The sequence below is a fragment of the Carcharodon carcharias genome, chromosome 8 (genome assembly GCF_017639515.1).
Source record: "Carcharodon carcharias isolate sCarCar2 chromosome 8, sCarCar2.pri, whole genome shotgun sequence".
Lineage (NCBI taxonomy): Eukaryota > Metazoa > Chordata > Chondrichthyes > Lamniformes > Lamnidae > Carcharodon > Carcharodon carcharias.
In genome coordinates this window covers 16,711,473-16,736,619 of record NC_054474.1, presented here as the reverse complement: position 1 = coordinate 16,736,619, position 25,147 = coordinate 16,711,473, and the positions used below count along the sequence as shown (strand labels likewise).

At 44.5% G+C, this 25,147-nt stretch overlaps 1 protein-coding gene across 1 annotated transcript in view; it reads right to left on the bottom strand.

Annotated features, from left to right (window-relative positions):
* The window catches only part of LOC121281047 (tyrosine-protein kinase ITK/TSK-like), a 73,493-nt gene extending 64,565 nt beyond the window's left edge, over nucleotides 1-8,928 (bottom strand). Inside the window, exon 1 of the mRNA XM_041193646.1 lies at nucleotides 8,697-8,928. Coding sequence (XP_041049580.1) covers nucleotides 8,697-8,834 — 138 coding nt within the window. The 5' untranslated portion in view covers nucleotides 8,835-8,928. The remainder of the gene's footprint in view (nucleotides 1-8,696) is intronic.
* Nucleotides 8,929-25,147: the final 16,219 nt, after the last annotated feature.

Sequence of the window (25,147 nt, the reverse complement as noted above, 5' to 3'; positions counted from 1 at the left end):
TTCCTAGCTCTGTAATCTCCTCCAGCCCTCGGAGATCTCAGTGATCCTCTAGCTCTGGTTTTACGACCATGATTTCAATCACTTCCCCACTGGTGCTCATGTCTTCAGCCTAGGCCCTAAGCTCTTGAATATCCTACATCTCTCCACCCCTCCTTCTTCCTTTAAAATGCGGTTTGACCGAGCTTTTAGCCACTTGTCATAATATCCCCTTATGTGACTTGGTGTTAAATTTTAATTGATAATTGCTCCTGTGAAGTGCTTTTGGATGCTTGACTACATTAAAGTTGTTATGTAAATGCAAGTTGCTGTTGTTCGATCACATTTGTGGCACAGCGTATTGCACCCTATCACTAAAGGGAAATCACTTTCATTGTGACTGCCCTTCCCAATCATCCCGGAATGATCAAGAGTTTTCTGGAGTCAGGGATACGTCTCCCGCAGACCAGGAGACGAGCAATTTCAATTTCCCGCCGCAGTATGTCCTGCATTCCTTGCCATCCTCCTAATCCGGCCCTGGTGACACCACCTGACCTCTGTCGTAGGGAGGCACCGGCTAGAGGGCAGGGGAGTGAGGAGGCTCTGTCAGCTTCCAAGGAGGCTCTGACATCAGGGGTGGTGAGGGGGTAAAGGGGTGGAGGGGAGGGGAGGTGGGTGGGGGGGGTGGTTCTGAGAGTGGGGTAAAAGGAAGGAGGCTAGTGGATCAAGGGGTGGCTCAGGAACAAAGGCGAGGTCAGGAGAATGGGAGTTCGGAAGTGGTGGGAGAGATGGGTCCAGGAATTTGGGGTGGGGGGTGGGGTGGGGTTGTTGGGGGTGGGGTAACTAGTTGGACTGAATGTTGTGATCAATATTTCTCCCAGATTCTGGAACAGCAGGAGTGGGGCTGGGGTGGGGGGTTGTGGGGGGGGGTGGGGTGGGAAAGGTGAGGCTGAGGGAAGAGCAGCCAGTAAAGGGGAGATGGAGAGACCTGACAGGGACAGCCAGCTAGTAAAGGGGGATGTGAAACTTGGGACTGCCCATTCCATAAACAGTGAGCAAGTAATACCATTGGTAAGTGAATAGAGAACACAGCAGTGGAAATCAAGAATACTCAGTGGAAGAAATAAGCACAAAGGAAGGAGGAAGATTCTTGAACTGAGGGATATTAGGCAATGATATCTTTCACCATTGAGGTACAGACTTAAACCTCATTTCAAAGGGAATGGGAAGGAGGAATTTGGAAGTCTCTGAGAGTGTAGGGGACCGGGGCGGGAGAGCATTAGCACTAGGGCTGAATGGCCTTTTTGTGTCTAGTAACTTTTATGAATCCATGAAGGGAATGGTTTAAAAATGTTGGTGCTGAGTCTTAATGCTCAGTGAGTTACCATTGGTTACTAGTGGAATCAAAGTTCCTCCAACACCTGGGATGGAATTTTATGGCCCCTTTGCGGTGGGGTCTGGGCTGTAAAATGCAGCGAGCCATTCAGAAGTCCATTGACTTCAGCGGGACTGAAAAATTCTGCCAGTGTAAAACTCCACCCCTGGTTTCTCCTCCATGAATCCATTTCCCCTTGTTTGGATCCCACATCTCTAGTTTCCCCTCTCCCCTCACCCATCCCCCCCAAACCTCCATCTCCACTTCTCACCTAATTCCCAGTTCATGGAACATGTCACACAACAGCTGTTGGCAAGAAACTGTGAGCAAAAACACTCAGTTGTAGGGAGCCTGATAGTTACAGGCTAAACATACAGGTGTAGAAGTCATTTGACCACCTTTCCCATGACCTGATGTCATATGGTCAGGCAGCGTGAGGTCAGAATGTCACCCGATCAAATGTGATCAAGGAATCGGCCTCTGATCAGAGTCTGAAATCCTAGCTGTGGTGAAAGGCCAAATATGCCTGAGTTTGTATCCTGGGGAATGTTTAACCAGGCATTCCTCAACTGAGTGCAACACTGGGCCATTCTCTCACTGTGAGATTGGGGTAGGGAGAGAGGTGGTTGGCAAAGAGTGAATTTACTGGAGTCCCCGCCAGCTATCCCAGAGGGAAAAACCAGCTCGGAGCAGTTGGAAACCAGTTCCTCATCAAACTGGCCTATACTGGTGTAAGCTGGTCCCAATCTGGTTTTAACTGGGCTGTACTGGAGTTGACTGAAAGGCTAGTGGATCTAATGGTCTCATCTGAAATCCAGCTCCAGGCCCAGTTCCTGAGCCAGAACCATCTCCTAGCCCCCACCCCCAAACCCCACAAACACCCAAAACCCACCAGCTACTAACCCCATCCCCTCTACACCACCCCCCATCCTTTCTATACCACCACCCAAATGCAGGAAAGCAGCCTTTCACTGCCAGCAGGTTACTTTAAATAGTCGCATTAGTCAGCATAGAGGTGATGGTGGCATAGTGGTAATGTCACTGGGCTAGTAATCCAGAGTACCAGGTTGCTCCAGGGACATGGGTTCAAATCCCACCAAAGCAGCTGGGGTATTTTAAATTCAATTACTAAAATCTGGAATTGAAAGCTAGTCTCTGAACATGAGATTATCAGTGATTGCTGTTTAAACCCATCTGGTTCATTAATGTCCTTTAGGAAATCTTCCATCCTTACCTGGTCTGGCCTGATTTGGTTAATTCTGAAATGGCCTAGCAAGGGCAACAAATGCTGGTCATGCTGGTGACACCCAAATCCCATGAAAGAATGCTTCAACTGAACTCAAATTTGCAAACTACCCATGGTGAGATTGGAATCTGCATTCTCTGGACTTGTGGCCCAGTCACACCACCACCATTGCACCCATGCTCCAGAGATGGACAATAAATTCCAGCCTAGCTGGTGACACTGCATCCTGAGAATGCAGCATATGTGTCTGATGACACGCACCCCTTTGTAATCTGATTTTAATTTACACTTGTTGAAACAACCGTAATGCTCTCAGGTAATTGTTGCTTGATCTGCTTCCTGCTATAGGGAAACCAAAATTGTTTTCAGGCACATCTCTGAGCTGAGTCCTTTCCCTCTGAGATTAATAATCAACTTTGAGATGCTGGTCAGTTAAGCATTCTGTTTTCCCTCTAAACTGGGTCAACTTTGGAGCTGATTGGTGACCCTTTACCGTAAACCTAGTCCCATCACTACACAACTTTATCTCACCATTTTATCTATACTACACCATACATTACACTACACATACATTCATACAGTTACCCTGTACTTCATACAAAGGGTGGTGAAAATCTGGAGCACCCCCCCCCCAAAAATGCTGTTGAGGCTGGGGGTCAATAGAAAATCTCAAGACTGGGATTGATAGGCTTTTGTTTGGTAAGTTATTAAGGGTTACCAAACCAAGGCCGGATGGTGGAGTTAAGATACCGCGAGCCATGATCTAAGTGAATGGCGGAACAGACCCAAGGGAACAAACGGCCTCCTCCTGTTCCTAATGATCCTCCTAAGTTTCCTGCCTCGGAATTCCCATCCTCATCCCGCTCCTTCCTCACAGTCTCCTCAATGCACTGAAATAAGATTCATCGTAACCTTCTCCTGACTTCAGATCCATGGAACTCCACATCTCCCTCAATCTCCCCTTTCCTTTTTTAAACCAAATCTTGGTATCACCTACCGCCTATTTTTTTGATGTCATTTTAACACTTGCTGCTAGGCTTCACTCTTCATTGTGGGTTTATAAAATCAAGGAATTGAAAGACAGGCTGGGGAATTTTTTCAAACCAGCTCATCATTCAGGATCCAGCCAATGGTGACAACACCATTGCAACCACTGATGGCCCCATTGGAGTCCTTATATTGGAAACAGTGAACAGACTGAGCCCAGATCCTTTTATGTGTTAGTCCCATTGCCCCAGACACGAAGACATCAAATTAACAATTATTTCACAATAACAGTTGTGTAACCACATCAAGATATCTTCCATAATTATTATCGTACAACAGCATATTGCATTTAAATAGCACCTTCAACATAGAGTAGTGGCTCGTGAACCCCTTTGGAGTTTGCGAAATGTTTCAGGCGGTTCTTGGGAAAAATTCTGTAATGGCGGAAGCAAAAGTGTTTGCATGCCAAAATTCCAATTTGGGGGGAAATGACAATTGGCACTTTTCTCACAAAGTATGAAGGAATTGGCAGGCATTGTGGACGCAATTAATTTGACATATGTATAAATGAGTAAATAAATAAACGTAATTACTGAAATGCAAGCCTAATGAAAGCAATACCAGTGCAACTAAGCTACTTAGTTTTTATTCGTATTATTCAGAAAGAGCTATTGGTTTAGCACCCACCAAATGGACGAATACACTCAATCACAGACCGCTATCTTGACACCTTGGAAGACCAGAGCCAAGGTCATTGCAACCAATGCAGCAGCAGTGCAGTCTTTCAGTCACTTCTGTTAGTGTGCTGGTTTGCTGAATATTTTCATTCACTAGGTTGTTCGTTTGTTAGCATTTTCAGTGTGTTATTTTTTACGTTAACTGTTTTACACCACATAGGTGATATGAGTTATGAAAGTGCAATCTTGGAAGAGTCTTGCTGTTTGCATAATGTAATAAAATTAATAATGTAATGAATAATAATGTAACTATTAATAGTGTGCAATAAAAGTGTCATAATAAAATCAAATTTTATATTTCCATGATTATTGCTTTTATAATTTATACTCAAGGCAGGGAAAAAATCCCTGGAAAATATTTATTTTTAGCGGGGAGTTTGCAAAATTTGGCATTTTCATGAAATGGGTTTGTGGGATGTTTGGGAACAACTGACAAAGAATAAAAGCCCAAGGTACTTCACACAAACACACATATACACACACACACCCGCACAAACTTACAGACACATACACACACTCATAATCACATACAAACTCACACACACAAAACAAGCACAGAAACACAAACACAGGCAACATGGAAACTCAGAAACTGAACTGGACTAGCTGTATAAATACTCTGGCTACAAGAGCAGGTCAGAGGTTAGGAATCGTGTGATGAATAACTCACCTCCTGACTCCCCAAAGCCTGTCCGCCATCTACAAGGCACAAGTCAGGAGTGTAATGGAATATTGCCCACTTGCCCGGATGAGTGCAGCTCCCACAACACTCAAGAAGCTTGACACCATCCAAGACAAAGCAGCCCGCTTGATTGGCACCACATCAACAAACATTAACTCCTTCTACCACCGACGCACAGTAGCAGTGTGTACCATCTACAATGTTCACTGCAGGGATTCACCAAGGATCCTGAAACAGCATCTTCCAAACCCACGACCGCTACCATCTAGAAGGACAAGGGCAGCAGATAGATGGGAACACCACCACCTGGAAGTTTCCCTCCAAGTCACTCACCACCCTGACTTGCAAATATATCACCGTTCCTTCACCGTCACTGGGTTAAAATCTTGGAACCTCTTTCTTAACAGCACAGTGGGTGTATCTACACCATATGGACTGCAGCAATTCAAGAAGGCAGCTCATCACCATCTTCTCAAGGGCAACTAGGGATGGGTAATAAAAATGCTGGCTCAGCCAGCAAAACCCACATCCCATGAATGAATTAAAAAAAAATACAAACTCATAGAAACACACACACACACACACACACACACACACACACACACACACACACACAGGCACAAAATACAAACACGGACACACATAACACACTACCTGCACACACTTAACTTCTCAAATCTCTCTTCAAAACTGTGAACCTTATGAACATCCTAGTGCATCCACACACGGCTTCTTTTGCTGTAGCCCTATCTGTGGCTCATGGTCCTTGCAAATACATATCTGTGCTGTTTTGTGGGTTGGTGAATTCAACAATTAGTGTCCAAGGACCAACCATTTTTAACTGCTTCATAGGAACATAGGACTTAGGAGCAGAAGCAGGTATTCGGCCCTTTGAGCCTGCTCTGCCATTCGATAAGATAATGGATAATCTGGTCTGAACTCCACTTTCCTGTCTGCCCTCCATAACCCTTGACTCCCTTGCCTATCAATCACCTGTCCAACTCAGCCTTGAATAAACTCAATGACCCAGCCTCCAGTGCTCTCTGGAGAAGACAATTCCACAGACTGAGAGAAAACATTTCTCCTCATCTCCCTTTTAAAAAAGAGACCCCTTATGTTCAAATGTGTACCCTGGTTCTAGTCAAAAGAGGAAACATCCTCCCGGTGTCCACACCCTCAAGATCTTATATGTTTCAATAAGATCAGCCATCATCCTTCTAAACTCCAATGGGTATATTCATCAATGACCTTCTCTCTATCAGAAATGGGGATGATTACACACTGTTTAATATCATTCACAACTTCTCAGATACTGAAGCAGTTTGTGTTCATATGCAGCAAGACCCGGACAATGCTCAGGATTGGGCTGATAAATGGCACGTAATATTCATGCCACACAAGCACCAGTTTTGAAGAGAGATTTGAGAAGTTAAGTGTGTGCAGGTAGTGTGTTATGTGTGTCCGTCTTTGTATTTTGTGCCTGCGTGTGTGTGTGTGTGTTTCTATGAGTTTGTATTTTTTTTTAATTCATTCATGGGATGTGAGTTTTGCTGGCTGGGCCAGCATTTTTATTACCCATCCCTAGTCGCCCTTGAGAAGGTGGTGGTGAGCCGCCTTCTTGAACTGCTGCAGTTCTCCAACAAGAGAAAAACTAACCATCTCCCTGTAATGTTCATTTTTTTTTTATTCATTCCTAGGATGTGAGCTTGGCTGGCTGGGCCAGCATTTATTACCCATCCCTAATTACCCTTGAGACGGCAGTGGTGAGCCGCCTTCTTGAACTGCTGCAGTCCCTGTGGTGTAGGTACACTCACAGTGCTGTTGGAACATTACCGTTGCTGAATCCCCCAATATCAACATCTTGGGTATTGCCATTGACCAGAAGCTTAACTGGACAGCCATATAAATACAGCGGCTATAAGAGCAGATCAGTTGTTGGGAATTCTGTGGTAAGTAACTCACCTCCCGACTCCCCAAAACCTGTCCATCACCTACAAGGCACAAGTCAGGAATGTGATGGATAACTCTGTACTTGCCTGGATGAGTACAGCTCCAACAACACTCAAGAAGCTCAACACCATCCAGGACAAAGCAGCCTGCTTGATGGCACCCCACCCACCACCTTCAACATCCACTCCCTCCATCACCGACGCACAGTGGTGGCAGTGTGTACCATCTACAAAATACACTGGACCAACTCGCCAAGCCTCCTTCAACAGCACCTTCCAAACCCACGATCTCTACCACCTAGAAGGACGAGGAGAACAGACAGATGGAACACCATCACCTGGAAGTTCCCTTCCAAGCCACTCAACATCCTGATTTGGAATTATATCGCCCGTTCCTTCACTGTCGTTGGGTCAAAATCCTGGAACTCCCTCCCTAACAGCACTGTGGGTGTACCTACACCACAGGGACTACAGCAGTTCAAGAAGGCAGCTCACCACCACCTTCTCAAGGGGCAATTAGGGATGGGTAATAAACACTGGGGTACCCACATCCATGAGCAAATAATCAAAAAAAATAGTACTGTAACATATTCTGAGGTACCTTACAGAAACTTGTCATAGAGAGGGAGGTTTTAAGCATCATAAAGGTGCAAGAGAGATAAAGGGCCAGAAAGGTTTAGGCAGGGAATTTCAGTGTTTAAGGCCTTGACAGCTGAAGGCACAGTCACCAGTGGAGTGATGGAAATCGATGATGTACAACAGGCCTGAATTGGAAAAGTTTACAGACGTCTGAGTGTTGTGCAGCTGGAGGAGATTACAGAGATAGGGAGGGGCAAGGCTGTGGAGGGGGTTTGAAAACAAGCACGAGATTTTAAAAACGGAGGTGCTGCCGGACCAAGAGCTAACGTAGGTCAGCAGAGCACGGGGGCTGGGTGTTAGGTGAACAGGATTTATGATACGCAGGCTGGGATTTTCCGGCCCCATCGCAGGTGGGACCCGCCGTGGGTGAGGTGGTGCCCCAGCCAGAAGTCCATCGACTTGCGGCAAGGCTGCAAGATCGTAGCAGCAGATGGGTGGGTGTGGAAAATCCTGCCGACAGTTTTGGATAAGCTGAAGTTTTCAGAGGATGGAAGATAGGAAGCTGGCTAAGAGAAGCGTTGGGACACGTAACACTGCAGAGAACAATATGATGTTCTGCAATGTACACACCCGGCATTCCCGTGGGCTGGGCAGACAAGACAGAACAGTCGAGAGTGAGGTACATTTATACATAATATGCCACAGCCCACAGTATACACACACTAATGGTTAACACACCCAACTGTGCCAAGTGTTGACACTTCGGTAACAGAGGAGCAAAATGGAGCCCAACCCTGAAAATAAATTCAGTTTCACGCCCTTCACACTAGCTCTATGGCCACTGCAGTCAAGTGGAAAGAAATTAATTGTGTTCCCACAATTAATGCATGAGCTCAAGACTCAATCGAGCTTGTTGGAGCCACCATGTTGGCACGGAGATGTGGTTAAACCTGGGCAGGTGAGACATCAGCCCTGAAAATCTTTACCAACGGGTAATCATGTGAAACGATGATCGAGACTATGCACTCACAAAGAGCAGTATTCTGGAGACAGAGTCGCATGGTCACAGCTGTCAGGACATTTGAGATTGATATTAGGGTGTTGGTATTAGCCTGCAGAAAATAAGCAGAAAAAGAGAGACAGAGAGAGAGAGAGAGAGACATACCCCTGTTCGACACTCGTAGTAGGCCAGCCTGGACTTGGTCAGAATGAAATATCGTTCCTTGTAGTTAGAAGGTGAAGTCCTTCGTTTTTGCTGCGAACGTTTGATGAGAAACTCCTCAAGGATGGGGTTGGGATTCATTCTAATTGTGAATGTCCTTCCCCCATTGAGAGAGAGAGAGAGAACGAGCGTGAGACCAGTGTGTCAGAAGTTTCAGTGAATGTCACAGTGTGAAGGGGCAGCGTAGGTGCAGTCACTGATAGCTGAGAAACTGTCAGGAAAAAGCTCTACGTAGTCTTCAGCTTCTGATGAAGGTAAAATGTGAAACCACTTCCTTTGCAAATCCTGCAAGCAGGCAGATAAAAAACCCAGAATATATCACACCAAGTTCAGTGCAGGCCAATCATTGGCACTGATTAAAAATAAGAGAAACGTTTTGATCCAATTAGCGGAAGATTTAGGGCAGACAACTCATTCTTTGTAGCTTCACAAGTGATGAGGGGTGCTGATAAAGCTATTAGTGAGAAAGTATTTCCACAGAGCATGAGTAATCAGGGGGAAAAAATTCAGACAATCATCAAACAAAGGCTGAGTTTGGAAGAGTTTGTTTTTACACAGAGTGGAGCATGTTTGGCCAGAAACAACAGGAGACCAGAGGCCTAGAATCTATAATGGCCTATAATAGAGCAGGGAGTAAAGATTTGAAAAGTAAAAGAAATTAAAAGGAAGTGGAGGTGTTGCTGGAGGGTGTACGGCTGCAAGGGAAGTGCAGATGGTCTCGTGTCTGAAATAAAGATGCCAGCCTGAAATTCACTGCCACAAGGGACACAATAAAGGAAAATTGAAGCCTCGGATAATCTATATTCAGGAAAGGAGTAGAGGGACAAGATGATGTGCTGCGCTGTCGGAGGATCAGTACTGAAGTGCTGCACTGTCGGAGGATCAGTACCGGGGGAGTGCTACACTGTCAGAGAGGGAGCACTGCACTGTTGGATGGTCAGTGCTGAGGGAGTGCTGCACTGTCAGAAGGGAAATACTGAGGGAATGCTGCACTCTCACAGGATCAGTACGAAAGTGCTGCATTGTCGGAGGATCAGTACTGAGGGCGTGCTGCACTGTCGGAGGATCAGTACTGGGGGACTGCTGCACTGTCGGAGGATCAGTACCGGGGGAGTGCTGTACTGTCAGAGGATCAGTACTGGGGAGTGCTGCACTGTTGGAGGGGCAGTACTGTGGAAGCGCTGCACTGTTGAAGTGTCAGTACTGAGGGGCTGCTGCGCTGTCAGATGGGTGACACCGAGGGAGCGCTGCATTGTTTCAGGGACAGTGCTGATGGAACGCTGCAATGTTGGAGGGGTAGTACTAAGGGAGTGCTGCATTGTCAGACTGTCAATGTTGAGGGAGTGCTGCATTCTGAGGGGCAGTACTGAGGGTGCACTCACTGTTGGAAGTGCAGTACTGAAGGAGCACTGCATGGAAGTACAGGAGGAATGCTGCACTGCTCAAGGTGCGGTACAGAAGGAGTGCTGCAATCTCAGAGGTGCAGTTCTCAAGCACCAAAATCCTTATAAAAGCTGATATGTCAAACGAGCCTGAAGCTACATGCTGCGTTGCCATGCTGAGGTCATGTGGTGCGCATGAGTGATGAATGAGCCCTGAAGAAACGTTTTGGTGCATTGATAAGAGAAAAGCAATTTTGTTGCAGTCAGAAGAAATATAAATCTGTTTAAAAGCAACTTTGAAACAATGTAAATTAGATGCCCAGAGTGACAATGACTTGGTCAAGTTAAGAAAGCAAGAAGAGAAATCACCCAGGAAGACAACACCTTGTCCTCTGAGGACATGGCGTTGCTAATGCTAAATTCAAAACACGAGCTGTGGGAGCCTCACCTGAAACATCCCTGACCTGGTGTATCTGACATCCACTGTTCAAACTGCAACTGCTCATTGCCAGCAGGTCCCCAACCCCAACCCCAGGCCCTGGTGGACTTCTTCCTAGAGTCTTAAAAGAAGTGGCTGCTGAAATAGTAGATGCAGTGGTTTTAATTTTAGATTCTGGAAAAGTCCCATCAGATGTGACTTCTCTATTCATGAATGGAGGGAGACAGAAAGCAGGAAATGGAAGTTATAGCAGGACACTGAGAAAATCTCAGTGCAATCAGGCAGAGTCAACATGGTTTTTTGAAAGGGTGATCATGTTTGACTAACTTATTGGTGTTCTTTGAGGAAGTAACAAGCAACGTGGTATAGGATGCTATAATCATTGGCCAGGCCCTGGGATATGGGGAGAAATCTGGCTAGGGACTAATAAAATTTTGTTTAAAATAGATAAAGTTTGAGATTCAAGATGCTTACAAAATGAATAAAGCCGCAAGATTCCATGCGTTTTGAACAAAAGTAAACTTTAATATACAAGTTCTGAAAGATAAAACAATTTACAATATCTATCTTGCCCTCTAATGTTCAGGGTAAGTATGAGGTACATGTGAACTAATAGGCAAACTGTGGTCAGACACACCACACTGCACGATAGATGACAGATGCGACCAAAACAGATTCCATGGATTTCTCAACAACCCACCCAGGTGTTTGTCACAACCTGTGCCAACCAATCTCACTGGAACTTTGTCTTTCTCATGAAGGCGTCCAATCTCCACTCTTGAAGATCTCACCTTGGAATCCTCATCAAAAGTCGCTCCCACTTGGACGTGTTGAATAATGACCCCACCTCACAGCATTTCAATCTCACCTTCTGAGATTCCTTTTGCCTGGCTCTCCGAGTACACTCAAGCTTCATCTTTCATGTACAATTTCAGATCTTCAACCATGCCAAGCAGAAGATCACTGCTCCAAAAGGGTACCTTTCCAAACTACAGGCCGTTGGCGCAGTCATCAACATTCATCTGTCTTCTCAGATCTTCAGGGCTCCTCATGCCCACTTCACTCAAAATCTGCTCCCTGCAGCTCTTTCATGAACTTGGAGCCTATTATTCTGCTCCATTCCTTAACTTCACTTAACAGGACCCATTCCTGTCCTCTGTCTTTATCCCCCCCCTCCCTCGTTTGGGACCTTCTTCCTGTCCTGCTCCCTGGGAAACGTAGAAGACAATGGCGCTCCCTATCAGGTTATCTGACGTGACTTTTTGCGCTGTTCCTCCCTCTCTTGCTTTGCTCATTCTGTGCAGGGCTTGTCACCGGCCTGAAGAACATAAAGAAAACCGAACTGTGCATGTGCAGCCATATCCTGGGAGACATATGCATAAGAGGCCCAAGGTTCATCAGGAACCAGAGCTCCTGACCTCTGGACTGAAAACAAAGGTAAGTAAAGGTTTCTTAATACTTATCACTTTGGAAGAAAGAAAGCTTCACTACTGTGCAGGTTTCTTTGCAATGGCTTTACACTTCCTTTGTAAGAGCTTAACATCATAAAATTCTAACAAATAGCTTATTGCATGCGATACAGACAATCTTTTCATTTTGTTCCACAATTACAATCATACTATACAGTTACAAAAGTTTAACTGTAACAATATGCCCACATCCCATGAATGAATAAAAACAGTAGAATTAGCAGAATTTATACTCATAGAATTATCATGACTCAACAATTGTGTTTCTTTTTCCTCTTATTTGTGGTCTTTAACTCAGCGAAGGATGCTTCACTTAAGTCCACAGCCCAATTTTCACCATTTTTGTTTGCATTTCCATTTCCTTTGTTCTTTCATTTCCTTTTTCCTCTCTTTCAATTCGAGCTTTTTCATTTCCCTTTCATTTTTAAGCTGCTTCATCTGTATCTGAATTTTAGCTAACTCAACAGAATTGCTACCTGGATTTTAACTTTTTCTTATTCCAATCCCAGATACTGTGCTATTACCTCAAGTATTTTTGCTTTATTAGCCTCTGCTTTGAACTCTAACTTTAACACTTCTGCTAATGCAATTAAACTAGCCTTGGTCAGTTGTTGCAAATCACTCAGGGATAAATCTCCCCTTTCCAGAAAAAAATATTTAGCAATTGACAAAGCCATTCTGCTTTTCAATCAGTCTTGTAAAATTCACTGTGGAAATCTTATAAACCTTAACCTCAGCAAGTATCAACACTCATATTTTTCTGTGGATTCAAGATCCTGGATGAGCCCCCAGTTTATGTTATGATCCTTGGCCAGATGTGGGAGGAGATCCAGGTTGGGACCAATAACGTTTTGTTTAAAGTAGATAAAGTTTGAGATTCAATGCATTTACTAAGTATAATACAAGATTCTATGGGTTTTAAACAAACAAAAATAACTCTATATAAGTTCAGAAAGGTAAAAATCATTTCCAATATCTGTCTTATACTGTGACATTCAGGGTAGATATGAGGTGCCTATGAATTAACAGACGAGCTGTGGTCGGCCACACCACATTGGCAGAATAGCCGACAGATGTGACCAAATTAGATTCCATGGATTTCTCAACAACCCACAGAGACGCTTGTCACAATGTGAGCCAACCAATATCGCTGAAATTTTGTCTGTCTCATGAGGGTTTCCAATCTCCATACTTGAAGGTTTCACCTTGAATGTTCATCAACAGCTGCTTCTACTCAGACATCTTCAACAATGACCAACCTCTCAGGGTTTCAATCTCACCTTCCAAGATTCCTTTCCCCGGGATCTCTGAGTTCACTGAAGCTTCACCTTCCATGCACAATTTCAGACCTTTGACTGTGCCAAGCAAACACCACTGCTCCAAAGGGGTACCTTTCCCACAATGGCCCGCAGCATGGAATCGCCAATCTTTGGCTGCCTTCTCAGGTCTTCAGGGCTCCTCTCATGGTCAATTCGCTCAAAGTCTGGTCCCTGAAGCTCTTTCTTGAATTCAGAGTCTATTACTCATCTCCTTTTTAACTTCAGGTAACGGGACCTATTCCTGTCTCCTGCCTTTAATCCTTACTTGGGGCCACCCTTTCTGACCTCTCCATCACCCCCTTCCTGGTTTGGGACCTTTTCCCTGTCCCCTTCCTGTGTCCTGTTCCCTGGGACACCGACAAGATAACGGAGCTCCCTATCAGGTCATTTGACCTGCCTTTTGACTCTGTTCCTCTCTTTTTTCTTTTGCACAGGCCAGTCCTCGACCTGAAGAATGCTAAAAAAGAAAATGAACTGTGCATGTATGACTATTTCCTGCCGTCGCATGCGCAAGAGACCCAAGGTTCATTGGGAACAGGTGTTCCTGACCTCCAAACTAAAAAAAAGTAAGTATGGGCTTCTCATCAAGGGGAACCTGTGGATGTGCTATACTTGGATTTCCAGAAGGCATTTGACAAGGTGCCACACAAAAGGTTACAACGTAAAATAAGAGCTCAAGGTGTAGGGGTTAATATGTTAGCACGGATAGATTATCGGTTAGCTAACAGGAAGCACAATAGGCATAAATGGGTCATTTTCAGGTTGGCAGGATGTGACAAGTGGAGTGCCACAAGCTTCAGTGCTGGGGCTTCAACTATTTACAATTCATATCAGTGACTTGGTCGAAGAGACTGAATACGTGGTTGCTAAGTTTGCTGATGATACAAAGATAGGCAGGAATGTAAATTGGAAGGGATTTAGATGGGTTAAGTAAGTGGCCAAAAAAATTGGCAGATGTAGGATAGTGTGGGAAAATGTGAACTTTTCGACTTTGGCAGGGAGAATAGTAAAGCAGCACATTATTTAAATGGAAAGAGACTGCAGAACTCTGAAGTACAGAGGGATCTGGGTGTCCTGGCACGTGAACCAGGAAAAGTTAGTATGCAGGTACAACAAGTGATTAGGAAGGCAAATGGAATGTTGTTTATTGCAAGAGGAATGGAATATAAAATAGGGATATTTTGCTACAGCTGTTGGTGAGACTTCGAATGGAATACTATGCACAGTTTTGGTCTCCTTCTTTAAGAAAGGATATGCGTGCACTAGTAGTAGTTCAGAGATGGTTCATTTGAGTGATTCCTGGGATGTGGGCGGTTGGGGGGGGGGTGGCATTTGCGGATTATCTTATGAGGAAAGGTTGGACAGGCTGGGCCTATATCCATTGGAGTTTGGAAGATTGAGAGATGATCTTATTGAAACATATAAAATCCTGAAGTGACTTGACGGTGTGGACACTGAGAGATTGCTTCCCCTTGTGGCAGAGACTAGAGCTGGGGGGACACAGTTTAAAAATAAGGGGTCTCCCATTTAAGATGGAGGTGAGGAGAAATTTTTTTCTTTCAGAGGGTCATGAGTCTTTGGAACTGTCTTCCCCAGAGACTGGTGGAGGCAGAGTCATTTGATAATTTTAAGGCAAAGGTAGATAGATGGTTGACTAACAAGGGAGTCAAATGTTATGGGGGTAGGTGTGAAAGTGGAGTTAAGGCCACAATCAGATCAGGCATGATTTTATTGAATGATGGAGCAGGCTTGAGGAGCTGAATGGCCTACTCCTGCTCCTAATTCGTATGTTTACATGTAAAAGCTGGTCTCAACAGTAACTTTTTTGATGAACTAAAGAAGAGGGTTGACGAGGGTAGTGTGATGGTTGTTGTGTATATGGAGTTTCAAAAGGCATTTAACAAAGAATCACATAAATCGTTTTGAATTGCAAAGAATTGTTAAAAAAAATGAAGCCCTTGGGCTTATAGGGACACTGGCAGCATGGGTACAAAACTGGCTATGAGACAGAAAGCAGGGAGTAGTGGGGAATGGTTGTTTTTCAGACTAAATTCACATACTTCTTTCCAGCTATGACCTTGACTAGTGAATATATATTTTTTAATTCCTTCGTGGGGTGTGGGCATTGTTCGCTAGGCCAGCATTTATTGCCCATTCCTAATTGCCCTTAAGGAGATAGTGGTGAGCTGCCTTCTTGAACCGCTGAAAGTCCATGTTCTTGGTGTTACCATTCTTGACTTGTCAGCTCTTCCATTCAGCCAGTTGATTTTGGCTTTTATACAGGCTGTCTTCATATCAGCACACAATCTGAGGTAATCTCTGCTTTATACACCACTGGCCTTTCCATTGCACATCTCTATGAGGCCTGAACATTCAACTGTCATCCATGGCTGTTTTGCATTTTGTTTCGGGTATAGCTCACCTAATGCAGTCAATCGCATTGTTGACAGTAATGGCCATCCCTTTTTGCCCTGCATCTGTTCTTTTACTTTTCTTTCAAGTTCCGTTGGGTTCTCTTGATGAATTCCAGTTTTCCCTTGGGTGTTTTCCTGTTCTTTAGCTTATGATATCAATTTTTTCCTTTGATCTTTGCCCGTACTAGTTGATGGTCAGAATCAGCACAAGGCAAGGCTCTGGAATCTAACCCTTATCTTCTATCTGTCTTCTGTCCTTGTGACACTTACCAGGGGAAGTCCATGTATTGAGCTGGCTATCTCTATGACAGAAGCAGTATTAAGCAACATGTTGCCTTCTAACCAATCAAGGAGCATTAGTCCCCTCTTGCTGGTTGCACCAAGTCCATATTTGCCACAAGAACGATGTTGTTATTTTCTCCCAACTTTGCATTAAGCCTCCCATAATTACCAGATGCTCTCTCTAAGAGCTTCTTGAATCTTTTGATACACAGCCAAAATTGTGTCATCATTGCTGTCAATTGTTGAGAGATAAAACTGAATGAAGGGCTTGGAATCTACTCTCAGCATCCTGTCACTGACTAACTTCACTGCTGCGACAGCTTTATCAACTCTCGGTGAGATCAAGAAACCCAACTCCATGGAGATGATTTACTCCTCCAGTATAGTGGAAGGTCCAGTACTCTCTCTTCCACTGGCTGTACCTGCCTGTCCATCTGATGTCAGAAAAACACATGTACATTTAAAAGGGGGTGTTTTGACCAATTTAGACTTGATTTAATTTAGCTGCATGCAGCCTAATTACTGGATCCCAAATTAACCCTTCAAACTGATTTAGCTCTACAGAGATACAACCATCAAGGCAAAGACTCGGGGACTGAATTAGCCTACATTACCAAAGTTTTTTGAATATAAGCAAACTTAAACAATACAATTATCAATTAATTGTAGACATATCAATTAACTAATAAAAAGAAAGCAAAAATATACTTACCAACCGAACATGACATCAGTCCTCATGCAGACAGGAAACTCCCTTTGACCCCGAGGATCTGTCAATTAGCTCAACCCTTCAGGCCTCTGCCCCTGGAGGAAACTGCACTATCCGGGGTCCATGCTGACAGGAATTCTGCCTCCGTCCCTGGGTCCTGTGCTTCACTATTGATTCCTGCACTGACAGGAAACTCCCTCTGTAACCAGTTTCTGGTTGAGCTTGGTGAACGTAAACACAATTGTTCCCGAGGCCCTCTTTTAAACCCAACTCTGGTTCACCCAACTTTAACCCATAGTTGTTGCTAATAGCCAATTGATCAGTGATGGTGTAAGGGTTAATTTTGTTGGTTCTGGCCATTTGCGCACATGGCCTTAAATGTAAAACAATGGATTATTTCAAAATGTATCCTTTATCTTAATGCTTCATCAATGAACCATTCATTAGACCAGCACTGAACCAGTCAAGGTCGGTATGTTCTGATAGATACCAATACTGGGTCGTTCAGGGTTCCTTCCTCACAGCTTCTGCTGCAGCATTTTTAAGTTTCGGACTTTAATCCTAAAATGGAAATATTAGTAGGAAATACAGAAATAAACATAATCTGATTCTTATGAATTATTTGATTATTAATTACTTACCTTTCAATTATTGGGTAATTGAGGTACTTTCTTCGAATATAATCATCTATTGCTGGTTGGGGACTACTTCATATTAAGTTAGCCAGTTGTGAAAGGTTAGCAATGTCAACATGGCTTCTTTTCTGATAAGGTGTTAGTACAAAATGGCGACTTGAGCACACACACTATGTCCTACTAAAATAAAATCTAAAATCTAGGCCAGCTTATACTTATCAGGTCAATCTCAGTCTTTCTGCCTCCGTCTGCTCTAGTGTCTGTCAGAGTCCTTACGTTCCAGGTTGCCAAGCTCAGTTCTCTGTGATATTCATAAACATGTGGTTAAACAGAGATACCCGCTCTAATGAGTTTAGGTGTGCCTCATCATGCATTGCCTTTCCCACAATGTCAGCTGTGCATCCCAACTCCCCAGACACATCTGGGTGCTGCGCAATCCTGGGGGTCTCAGTTGCTGGCTTCCTTGACATTAATCGATGTGATCTTCTCATGCAAGATGGTTGTAGGCTAATATCCTGGGGCTCGCCAGTCCGGTCCAGAAAGTGTCTTTAAGGTGACAACACCACCCCCCTGGGTGGCCATTGGCAAGCCTGACAGCTCGTCCGCCCTTTGACAGGTCATGTTCTTTGTCCTACAGGGGCTCTAGGGACTGGGTTTACAGGTCATAATTTGAAAGTTTGCAGATGATACGAAACTCAGAAATATAATAAACAATGAAGAGGATAGCGACAGACTTCAGGTGGACATAGACTGGTGAAATGGCAGACATGAGAAGAAAATTTAATGCAGTGAAGTATGAAGTGATGCATTTTGAAAGAATGAGGAGAGACAATATAAACTAAATAGTACAATTGTAAAGGGGGTGCAGGAACAGAGAGGCCTGGAAATCTGAGAAAGCTGTTAAAATGGAATTCTACAGACTACGAAAGCAAGGACGTTACGCTGGTTAGATCTCATATTGTGTTTAATTCTGGGCACCACGCTTTAGGAAGAATATTAAGGCCTTAGAGAGGCAGCAGAAGGTACCAGGGATGAGGAACTTCAGTAACGTGGAGAGATTGGAGAAGCTGGAATTGTTCTCTTTGGGGCAGAGAAAGTTAAGAGGGAAATTTGATAGAGGTGTTCAAAATCCTGAACGCTTTTAATGGAGGTCACAGAGTTAAGGTAATTGACGAAAGAGCCTGAAGTGATGTCAGAAATTGTTTTTTTTTACATAGTGAGTAGTTACAATCTGGAATATGCTGCCCGAAAGGGTGGTGGAAACAAATTGAATAGTAACTGTCAAAAGGGACTTGGATAAATAGTCGAAGTGAAAAAATATCTACAATGCTATGGGGATTAACCGGGAAGTGGAACTAATTGGATAGCTCTTTCAAGGAGCTGCCACAGGCCTGATGGGCTGAATGGCCTCCTTTGATGCTTATTCAGTCTATGATTCTATCAAAGGGCTCACTGCAGAAGAGGAGGTGATATTCTGGTTGTTGTTTTCGATACCGTGGAGCAAATGATGACAAACCTTCTAAGACAAAAACAGAATTACCTGGAAAAACTCAGCAGGTCTGGCAGCATCGGCGGAGAAGAAAAGAGTTGATGCTTCGAGTCCACAAACCTTCTAAGATTGACTTGCTCCAATTTTAGCTCCAGAAAGTACCCAATTAATCAGCTGTGGAATCTGGTTGTTACCTTCCCAGAAGAAAAAAAGCAGTTCGGATCAGTACTCTTATTTCCCAGTTTCTACTGTATTATCGTTCTGGGTTCCAGCTCGGGCCTTCATTTCTATTGTCACTTTTTGCGTCTGGGCAGTGATAACATTAATAACTAACGTCAATTCCCCAGCTTTTTCATGCCTCCTTAATTTAACTTCTTGTCCTGAGTGAAGGCATTAACTGTAGGCCCTGGCTGCCTGGCCTAGTGGTTCAGGTGGGTGTTAAAGAACCTAAGGCACTTGTTTGAAGAGCAAGATCCTGGACTAAAATTCTTTCCTCTACAAACAGCACCAGAAAAATCAGATTAATCGGACATTCACTGGGAAAGATACAAAAGGCCACAGTTAGAAGGGCACAGAAATCTTGGAGGTTGTAAGACTGTAGGAGGTTACAGAGACAGGCAGGGGAGAAGGCCATGGAGCATTGTAAAAATAGAGATGAGAATTTTACACTTGAGATGTTGGTGATCCAGAACCAATATCATGTTATTTTTGGAGTATTTTGGCGAATCTTTGCTTGTTTACAGCTCAGTGCAGGGTAAAAAGGTGCCACTAAAACAAATACAAGCTCGTTCACAGATGACATCAACATAAATGCAAATGTTCTCAGTCGTTGAAGTGTCTGGCCCTCCTCTGCTGGAGGGATGGGGTTGTCAGACACTCCTGTGTAATAGCAGCGAGTGGCATGGAACTCAGGTCTTTGGAGTCTCACACAGAGTGCTAGTAAGAAAGAAAAATTAAATCTCACTCTGTCAGCGTTGCTGGCAAGGACAGTTTTATGTTTTGAGTTATCAGGTTCGCTATATCCTTCAAACTCAAGCTGCACCCTTAATATCCACACACTGGTCAGTGCTTGAAACAACATAGGCAGAGAGAGGCCAATTTACTTAACAAACACTGGTGGTTTATTGTAACTAAGAACAGGACACTGACACAACACATGCTTCTTCAATCACCTCCAGCTCTAGACTTACAGTTACCCAAGTAGCCTGCTGTATAGCGATTGGTCGACATAGCCACATGGTTGATTAACTACATTCACGTAAAGGTACATAGCAGTCCACTTTACCACAGCCAGCATTTGTTGCCCATCCCTATTTGCCCTTGAGAAGGTGGTGGTGAGCTGCCTTCTTGAACCGCTGCAGTCCATGTGGTGTGGGTATACCCACAGTGCTGTTAGGGAGGCAGTTCCAGGATTTTAGCCCAGTGACAGTGAAGGAACGGCGATATATTTCCAAGACAGGATGGTGGGTGACTTGGAGGGGAACTTGTAGGTGGTGATGTTTTCATACACCTGCTGCCTTTGTTCCCCTTGGGTGGTAGAGGTAGCAGTTTTGGAAGATGCTGTTGAAGGAGCCTTGGTGAACTGCCGAAGTGCATCTTGTAGATGGTAAACACTGTGCACTAGTGGCGGTGTGAGTGGATTAAATCCAAATGTTTAAAAAGATCCAGTGGCAGGTTCCTCCACCAGTCACCACATTATAACCTCCGCCAAGGCTGCTTCGGTACTTGTGAATACAGAACAAGGTCACAGGCTTGACAATTCACCCCATCTGATAGTCCCATCACAGAATCTAGTAACTTCTTAACTAATTCTGGGTTTTTTGCCTTGAAATTCATTGGAATCCATTCTGCGTCTGGCTCACCCTCAGTGTGGAAACTCTAGAAGTTGCTATGTCAACGGCTTCACCCTGTTGCCAAGTCTCCATTTTATTTGAAGTGCTGTACGTGACTTGTTCAAAAAAAAAAATCCTTCCTTCTCAGAATCTATTCAAAGCATCATTCTCGTCCTTTCTCCTTCTCTTCCTTCACTGGGATGAACGCGGCCTGGATTTCCACCTCTCTCAGGGAACCCCTCGCTGGTTCTCAGTCTTTCTCTCTCTACTCCTAGGAATAATTTTCTATCGCTATAGGATAAGACTCTATTGAATAAAAATCCTGCCCACTTCTCAATCCGTTGATCTCAAAGGGATGTGAACTGCCTAAGTTTTTAACCAGTGCGCATTTCGTTTTAGTTGGGGGTCATTTACTCTCCACACAAGCAATTAGTTCTGATTATATTTACCCATCTTGTTCCCCCCATCCCTTCGACTCCTTTGCCCTCCAACCAACCTAATCCTGAATGTTGACATAGTTTCTGGTCTCAAACCACTAACTCTGCATCTCACAACCAACGTTCCTTCTAAGCGGCACAGCTGCAGAGCAACCCGGAATTCGCCACAGAGGCTGTACATAAATCAGCCCCTTTGATTTACAGCAATACCGTGGCAGTGTGATAAAAATTTAAAGCGCCCACGCAGAACTGCACAACTCATGGTAAAGAAGTATCTCCTGCCTTACTTACTCGCCTAGCTCCTCCAGTCCCATGCAGGACAACGGGGCAGCAAGACTCTGCCAGTGGCCCTGATCCATCGCAATCTCTTTCACTCCAGCCCAGCTGGCGTCCCACTCTTGAAGGTCCTCCTCAAATGTACTTCACCGGGTCTTCTTTGGCTGGCCCTGTCTTCTTCCGTCTGCTGGTGTCCGCTCTACTGCCACTCTGGCAGGGCATCTGTCCAGGAGACCAAGGACATGTCCTGACAGCATCAGTCACCTCTCTCTGTCACAAAGTCCCACAGGCACCTCTGACCGGTCCTCAGTAGCACTTCCTCATTTGTTGTCTGTTCCAAATCTCTTAACTGTGTTGGTCGTTCCATCATTGCTGTTTGCTGGAGATTGCTATGAGAAAACTGGCTTCCGGTTTCCTATGTTACGACAGTGACTCCATTTTAGAAGTATTTCATTGCCTCTTAAAGTGTTTTGGGATGTCCCGGAAGCCATGAAAGGTGCTATAGAAATGCAAGTTCTATTTTAAGGATATAATTAAAATGTCCAACAGGTGGCAGGATTTAGTCAACAGTCTCGAAACTTTCACAAATCACATCAATGCTTCTTTGAGTCAGGTGACAGCATCTACCGTAAAGCCTGGTGTACAAGTTACCATTGAATCTGGTATGCAGCATATGTTTCTGTCTATGGCAAGTGAGAGCACAAGTTGCACGTTTAGGCTTGGGTATGGTACCCTAATAGTTCTGGTATCGGAGTAGCAATCTAGAGATTGAAGGCAGGAATGTTAACTCTCTCCTTCTGGCAGAAATCAGGCAAATTTCAAAAATTAAAATTCCAAAACAAAAATTAAAAATGTTGGAAATACGCCACAGGTCTGGCAACATGTGCAGAGGGGAAAACAGACTTAACGTTTCAGCATCCAAAGTATTTTGCTTTTGCTTCATCAGAACTGTTCCGGTCTGTTCTTTCATCAGACCATCAGGAACTCTGATAAAAGGACATGGATCTGAAACATTAATTCTGTCTCTCTCTGCATAGATGCAGCCAGACCTGCTAAATATTTCTAGCGTTTTCTGTTTTTATTTCAGATTGCTAGCATCGGCAGCATTTTACTTTTGTGGTAAAATTCCAAGCGGTGGACTTGAAACAACTTTCGTTTATATGGAACCTTTAAGCTAAAATATCAAAAAGTGCTTCACAGGTGCACAACGAAATTTGACAATGAGTTAGCAGGTCAAGTGACCAAAATCTTGATTGAAGAGGTAGGTTTTGAGGATCACCTTAAAGGAGGAAAGCGAGATAGAGAGAGAGAGAGACAGAGGGGTTTAGGGAGGGAATTCCAGAGCTAAGGGTCCAGGCAGCACGGCCACTGATGGTGGAGAGATTAAATCGAGGAAGCTCGGGAGGCCAGAATTGGAGGAGCACAGGGAGCCAGATGGATGGTGGGGGGGATGGTGTTGCAGGAGGAAGTTAGACAGATAAGGAAGGATGAGGCCATGGAGTGATTTTAAAACAAGGATGGGAATTTTTAAAAAATTGCACATTCCCAATGCCACACTAGGTGGCACACTTTGCTGCACATGCGCAGTTTTAGTGCTTTGCACTGATACGACCTTGCGCGTGACAGTGCAGGCAGTGACCAGGTACTCATATCATCATGGCAGTGTTTATAGGTGGCCCCATTTTAAAATTGGACTACGACCACTTAAACACTGTTGTTTCTTGGGCACTTGAGGTACCCATTGGACTCGGGCAGAAGCCTCATGAATAAACGTAAATCAGGCTCCCAAGTTGGACTTGGAACTTTGAAGAGATTGAAACTGTCTATTGAGCGGATGCTGGTGTAGGGGCTCCACAATGAAACTGGTGAAACAGCCTATGGAAGGAGTTAGGGAGGAAGATGAGAGGGGGAACGAGGAGGAAGAGAGAATGAAAGAAAGGTAGAACGGGAAAAATGAGAGATGGTGAGAAGGGAGGAAAGATGAGGGGGATAAAAGGAAATAAAGAGACAGCGACGACAGGAAGTGAACATAAAAAATGAGCAGGTGTAGAGCACTCAGCCCCTCTGCCATTCAATAAGATCATGGTTGATCGTATACCTCAACTTCACTTCTAGCAGAAGTAACTGGATAGATTACAAGAGTCCAGGGTGATTTCTCCACACATCCCACCCTTCTCAATCAAGTCCAGGGGACTCTGGAACAATGTGCATTTATCAAAGCGCCACTGGTGACCTCAGGGTCACCCCAAGTGTTATGATCCCAGCTGATGTTACTACTGGACCTGTCAAATCCCAACTGGCTTGATAGATCCTAACATGTATATTTTCCGAAACTTTGGGGGTAAAGTTACTGAACAAATTCCCAGGATTCTGCTGATGAACTTTTCACAAAAAGAAAAAACATTTATTAAACAAGAAAAATGAACTATATTACACCAGACAATAGTTGGAAAGATCTCAATACAAACACAAGAAAATGATTCAAATATTCACTATCCCTTCACCCTTCACACACATATATAAATTCGGAAAGAAAACAATTTGCCAGGGTAGGTATGCAGTGCACGTGAACTAACGGGAGAACAATGACGGACACACCATACTCCAAAGTAAATGACAGGTGCCACCAAAGCAGATTCTGTGGATTTCTCAAGAACCCACCCAGACGCTTGTCACACTGGGAGCCAACCAGTCTCGCTGAAACGCTGTCTTTCTCACGAGTTTCCAATCTCTACGTTCAAAGAACTTGCTTTGGAATTCTCTCCCAAATGTCAGTCACACTTGGACAGTTTCAACAAGGGTCCACCTGCAGGGTTTCAATCTCGCCTTCCAAGATTCCTTTCTCCTGGATCACCAAGTTACATGCAAGCTTCACTTTCCAAGTGCAATTTCAGATCTTCAGCTGCGCCAAACAGAACGCCACTGTTCCAAAAGGTTACTTTGCCCTTGTGGCCCGCAGCATGGAGTCACCAACCTTTGGCTGCCCTCTCAGATCATCAGGGCTTCTCTCGAACCCACTTTGCTTCAGGTCTACTCCCCACAGCTCTCTCTCTTCAATTTGGTGCCTATTGCTCTGCTCCTTTCTCTCAACATTACTTAACAGGATTTGTTTCATACCTCTGTCCTTGTCCCTTAGCTGGGATCTTCTTCTGGGACCTCTTTCTGTCCCACTCCCTAGTTTGGGACCTTGGTCTTGGTTTGAACATAGAAACATCAAAACACAGGGCAGAATTTTCTGCCTGTCGGGTGGGTGGGCCCGACTCAATCTCTGGTGGGTGGGGAGCTGATCTCCGCCGGAGAAGCAGGCTCCACCGTCATTTTATGTGGGCGGGCTAATTAAGACCCGCCCAGCATGGCGTCGGGCGGGAAGCGTTATACGCTTCCTGAGCGGGTGGGGGGGGGGATTCCCCAAAATCGAGAGTGCGCTTTTTCACGCAAATACACAAAAGAGAGCACAGCTTCCTGAGGCTAAGTGCAGCCTCAGGGAGATCGCTGACACTTTTAAAAATAGAAAAATAAATCCTTAACGTGTCCCCCTCATGTGACAATGTCACATGAGATGGGACATGTTCATAAATTACACTAAAACTTTATTAAACTGTTTAAAACCCCACATGAAACCTCATCCCGCCGCTGGATGAGGTCTCATGTTTTTCCTATTGCCTGCCGGGGCTCCTGGCCTGCCCGCCAACCTTCCTGAAAATTTAAATG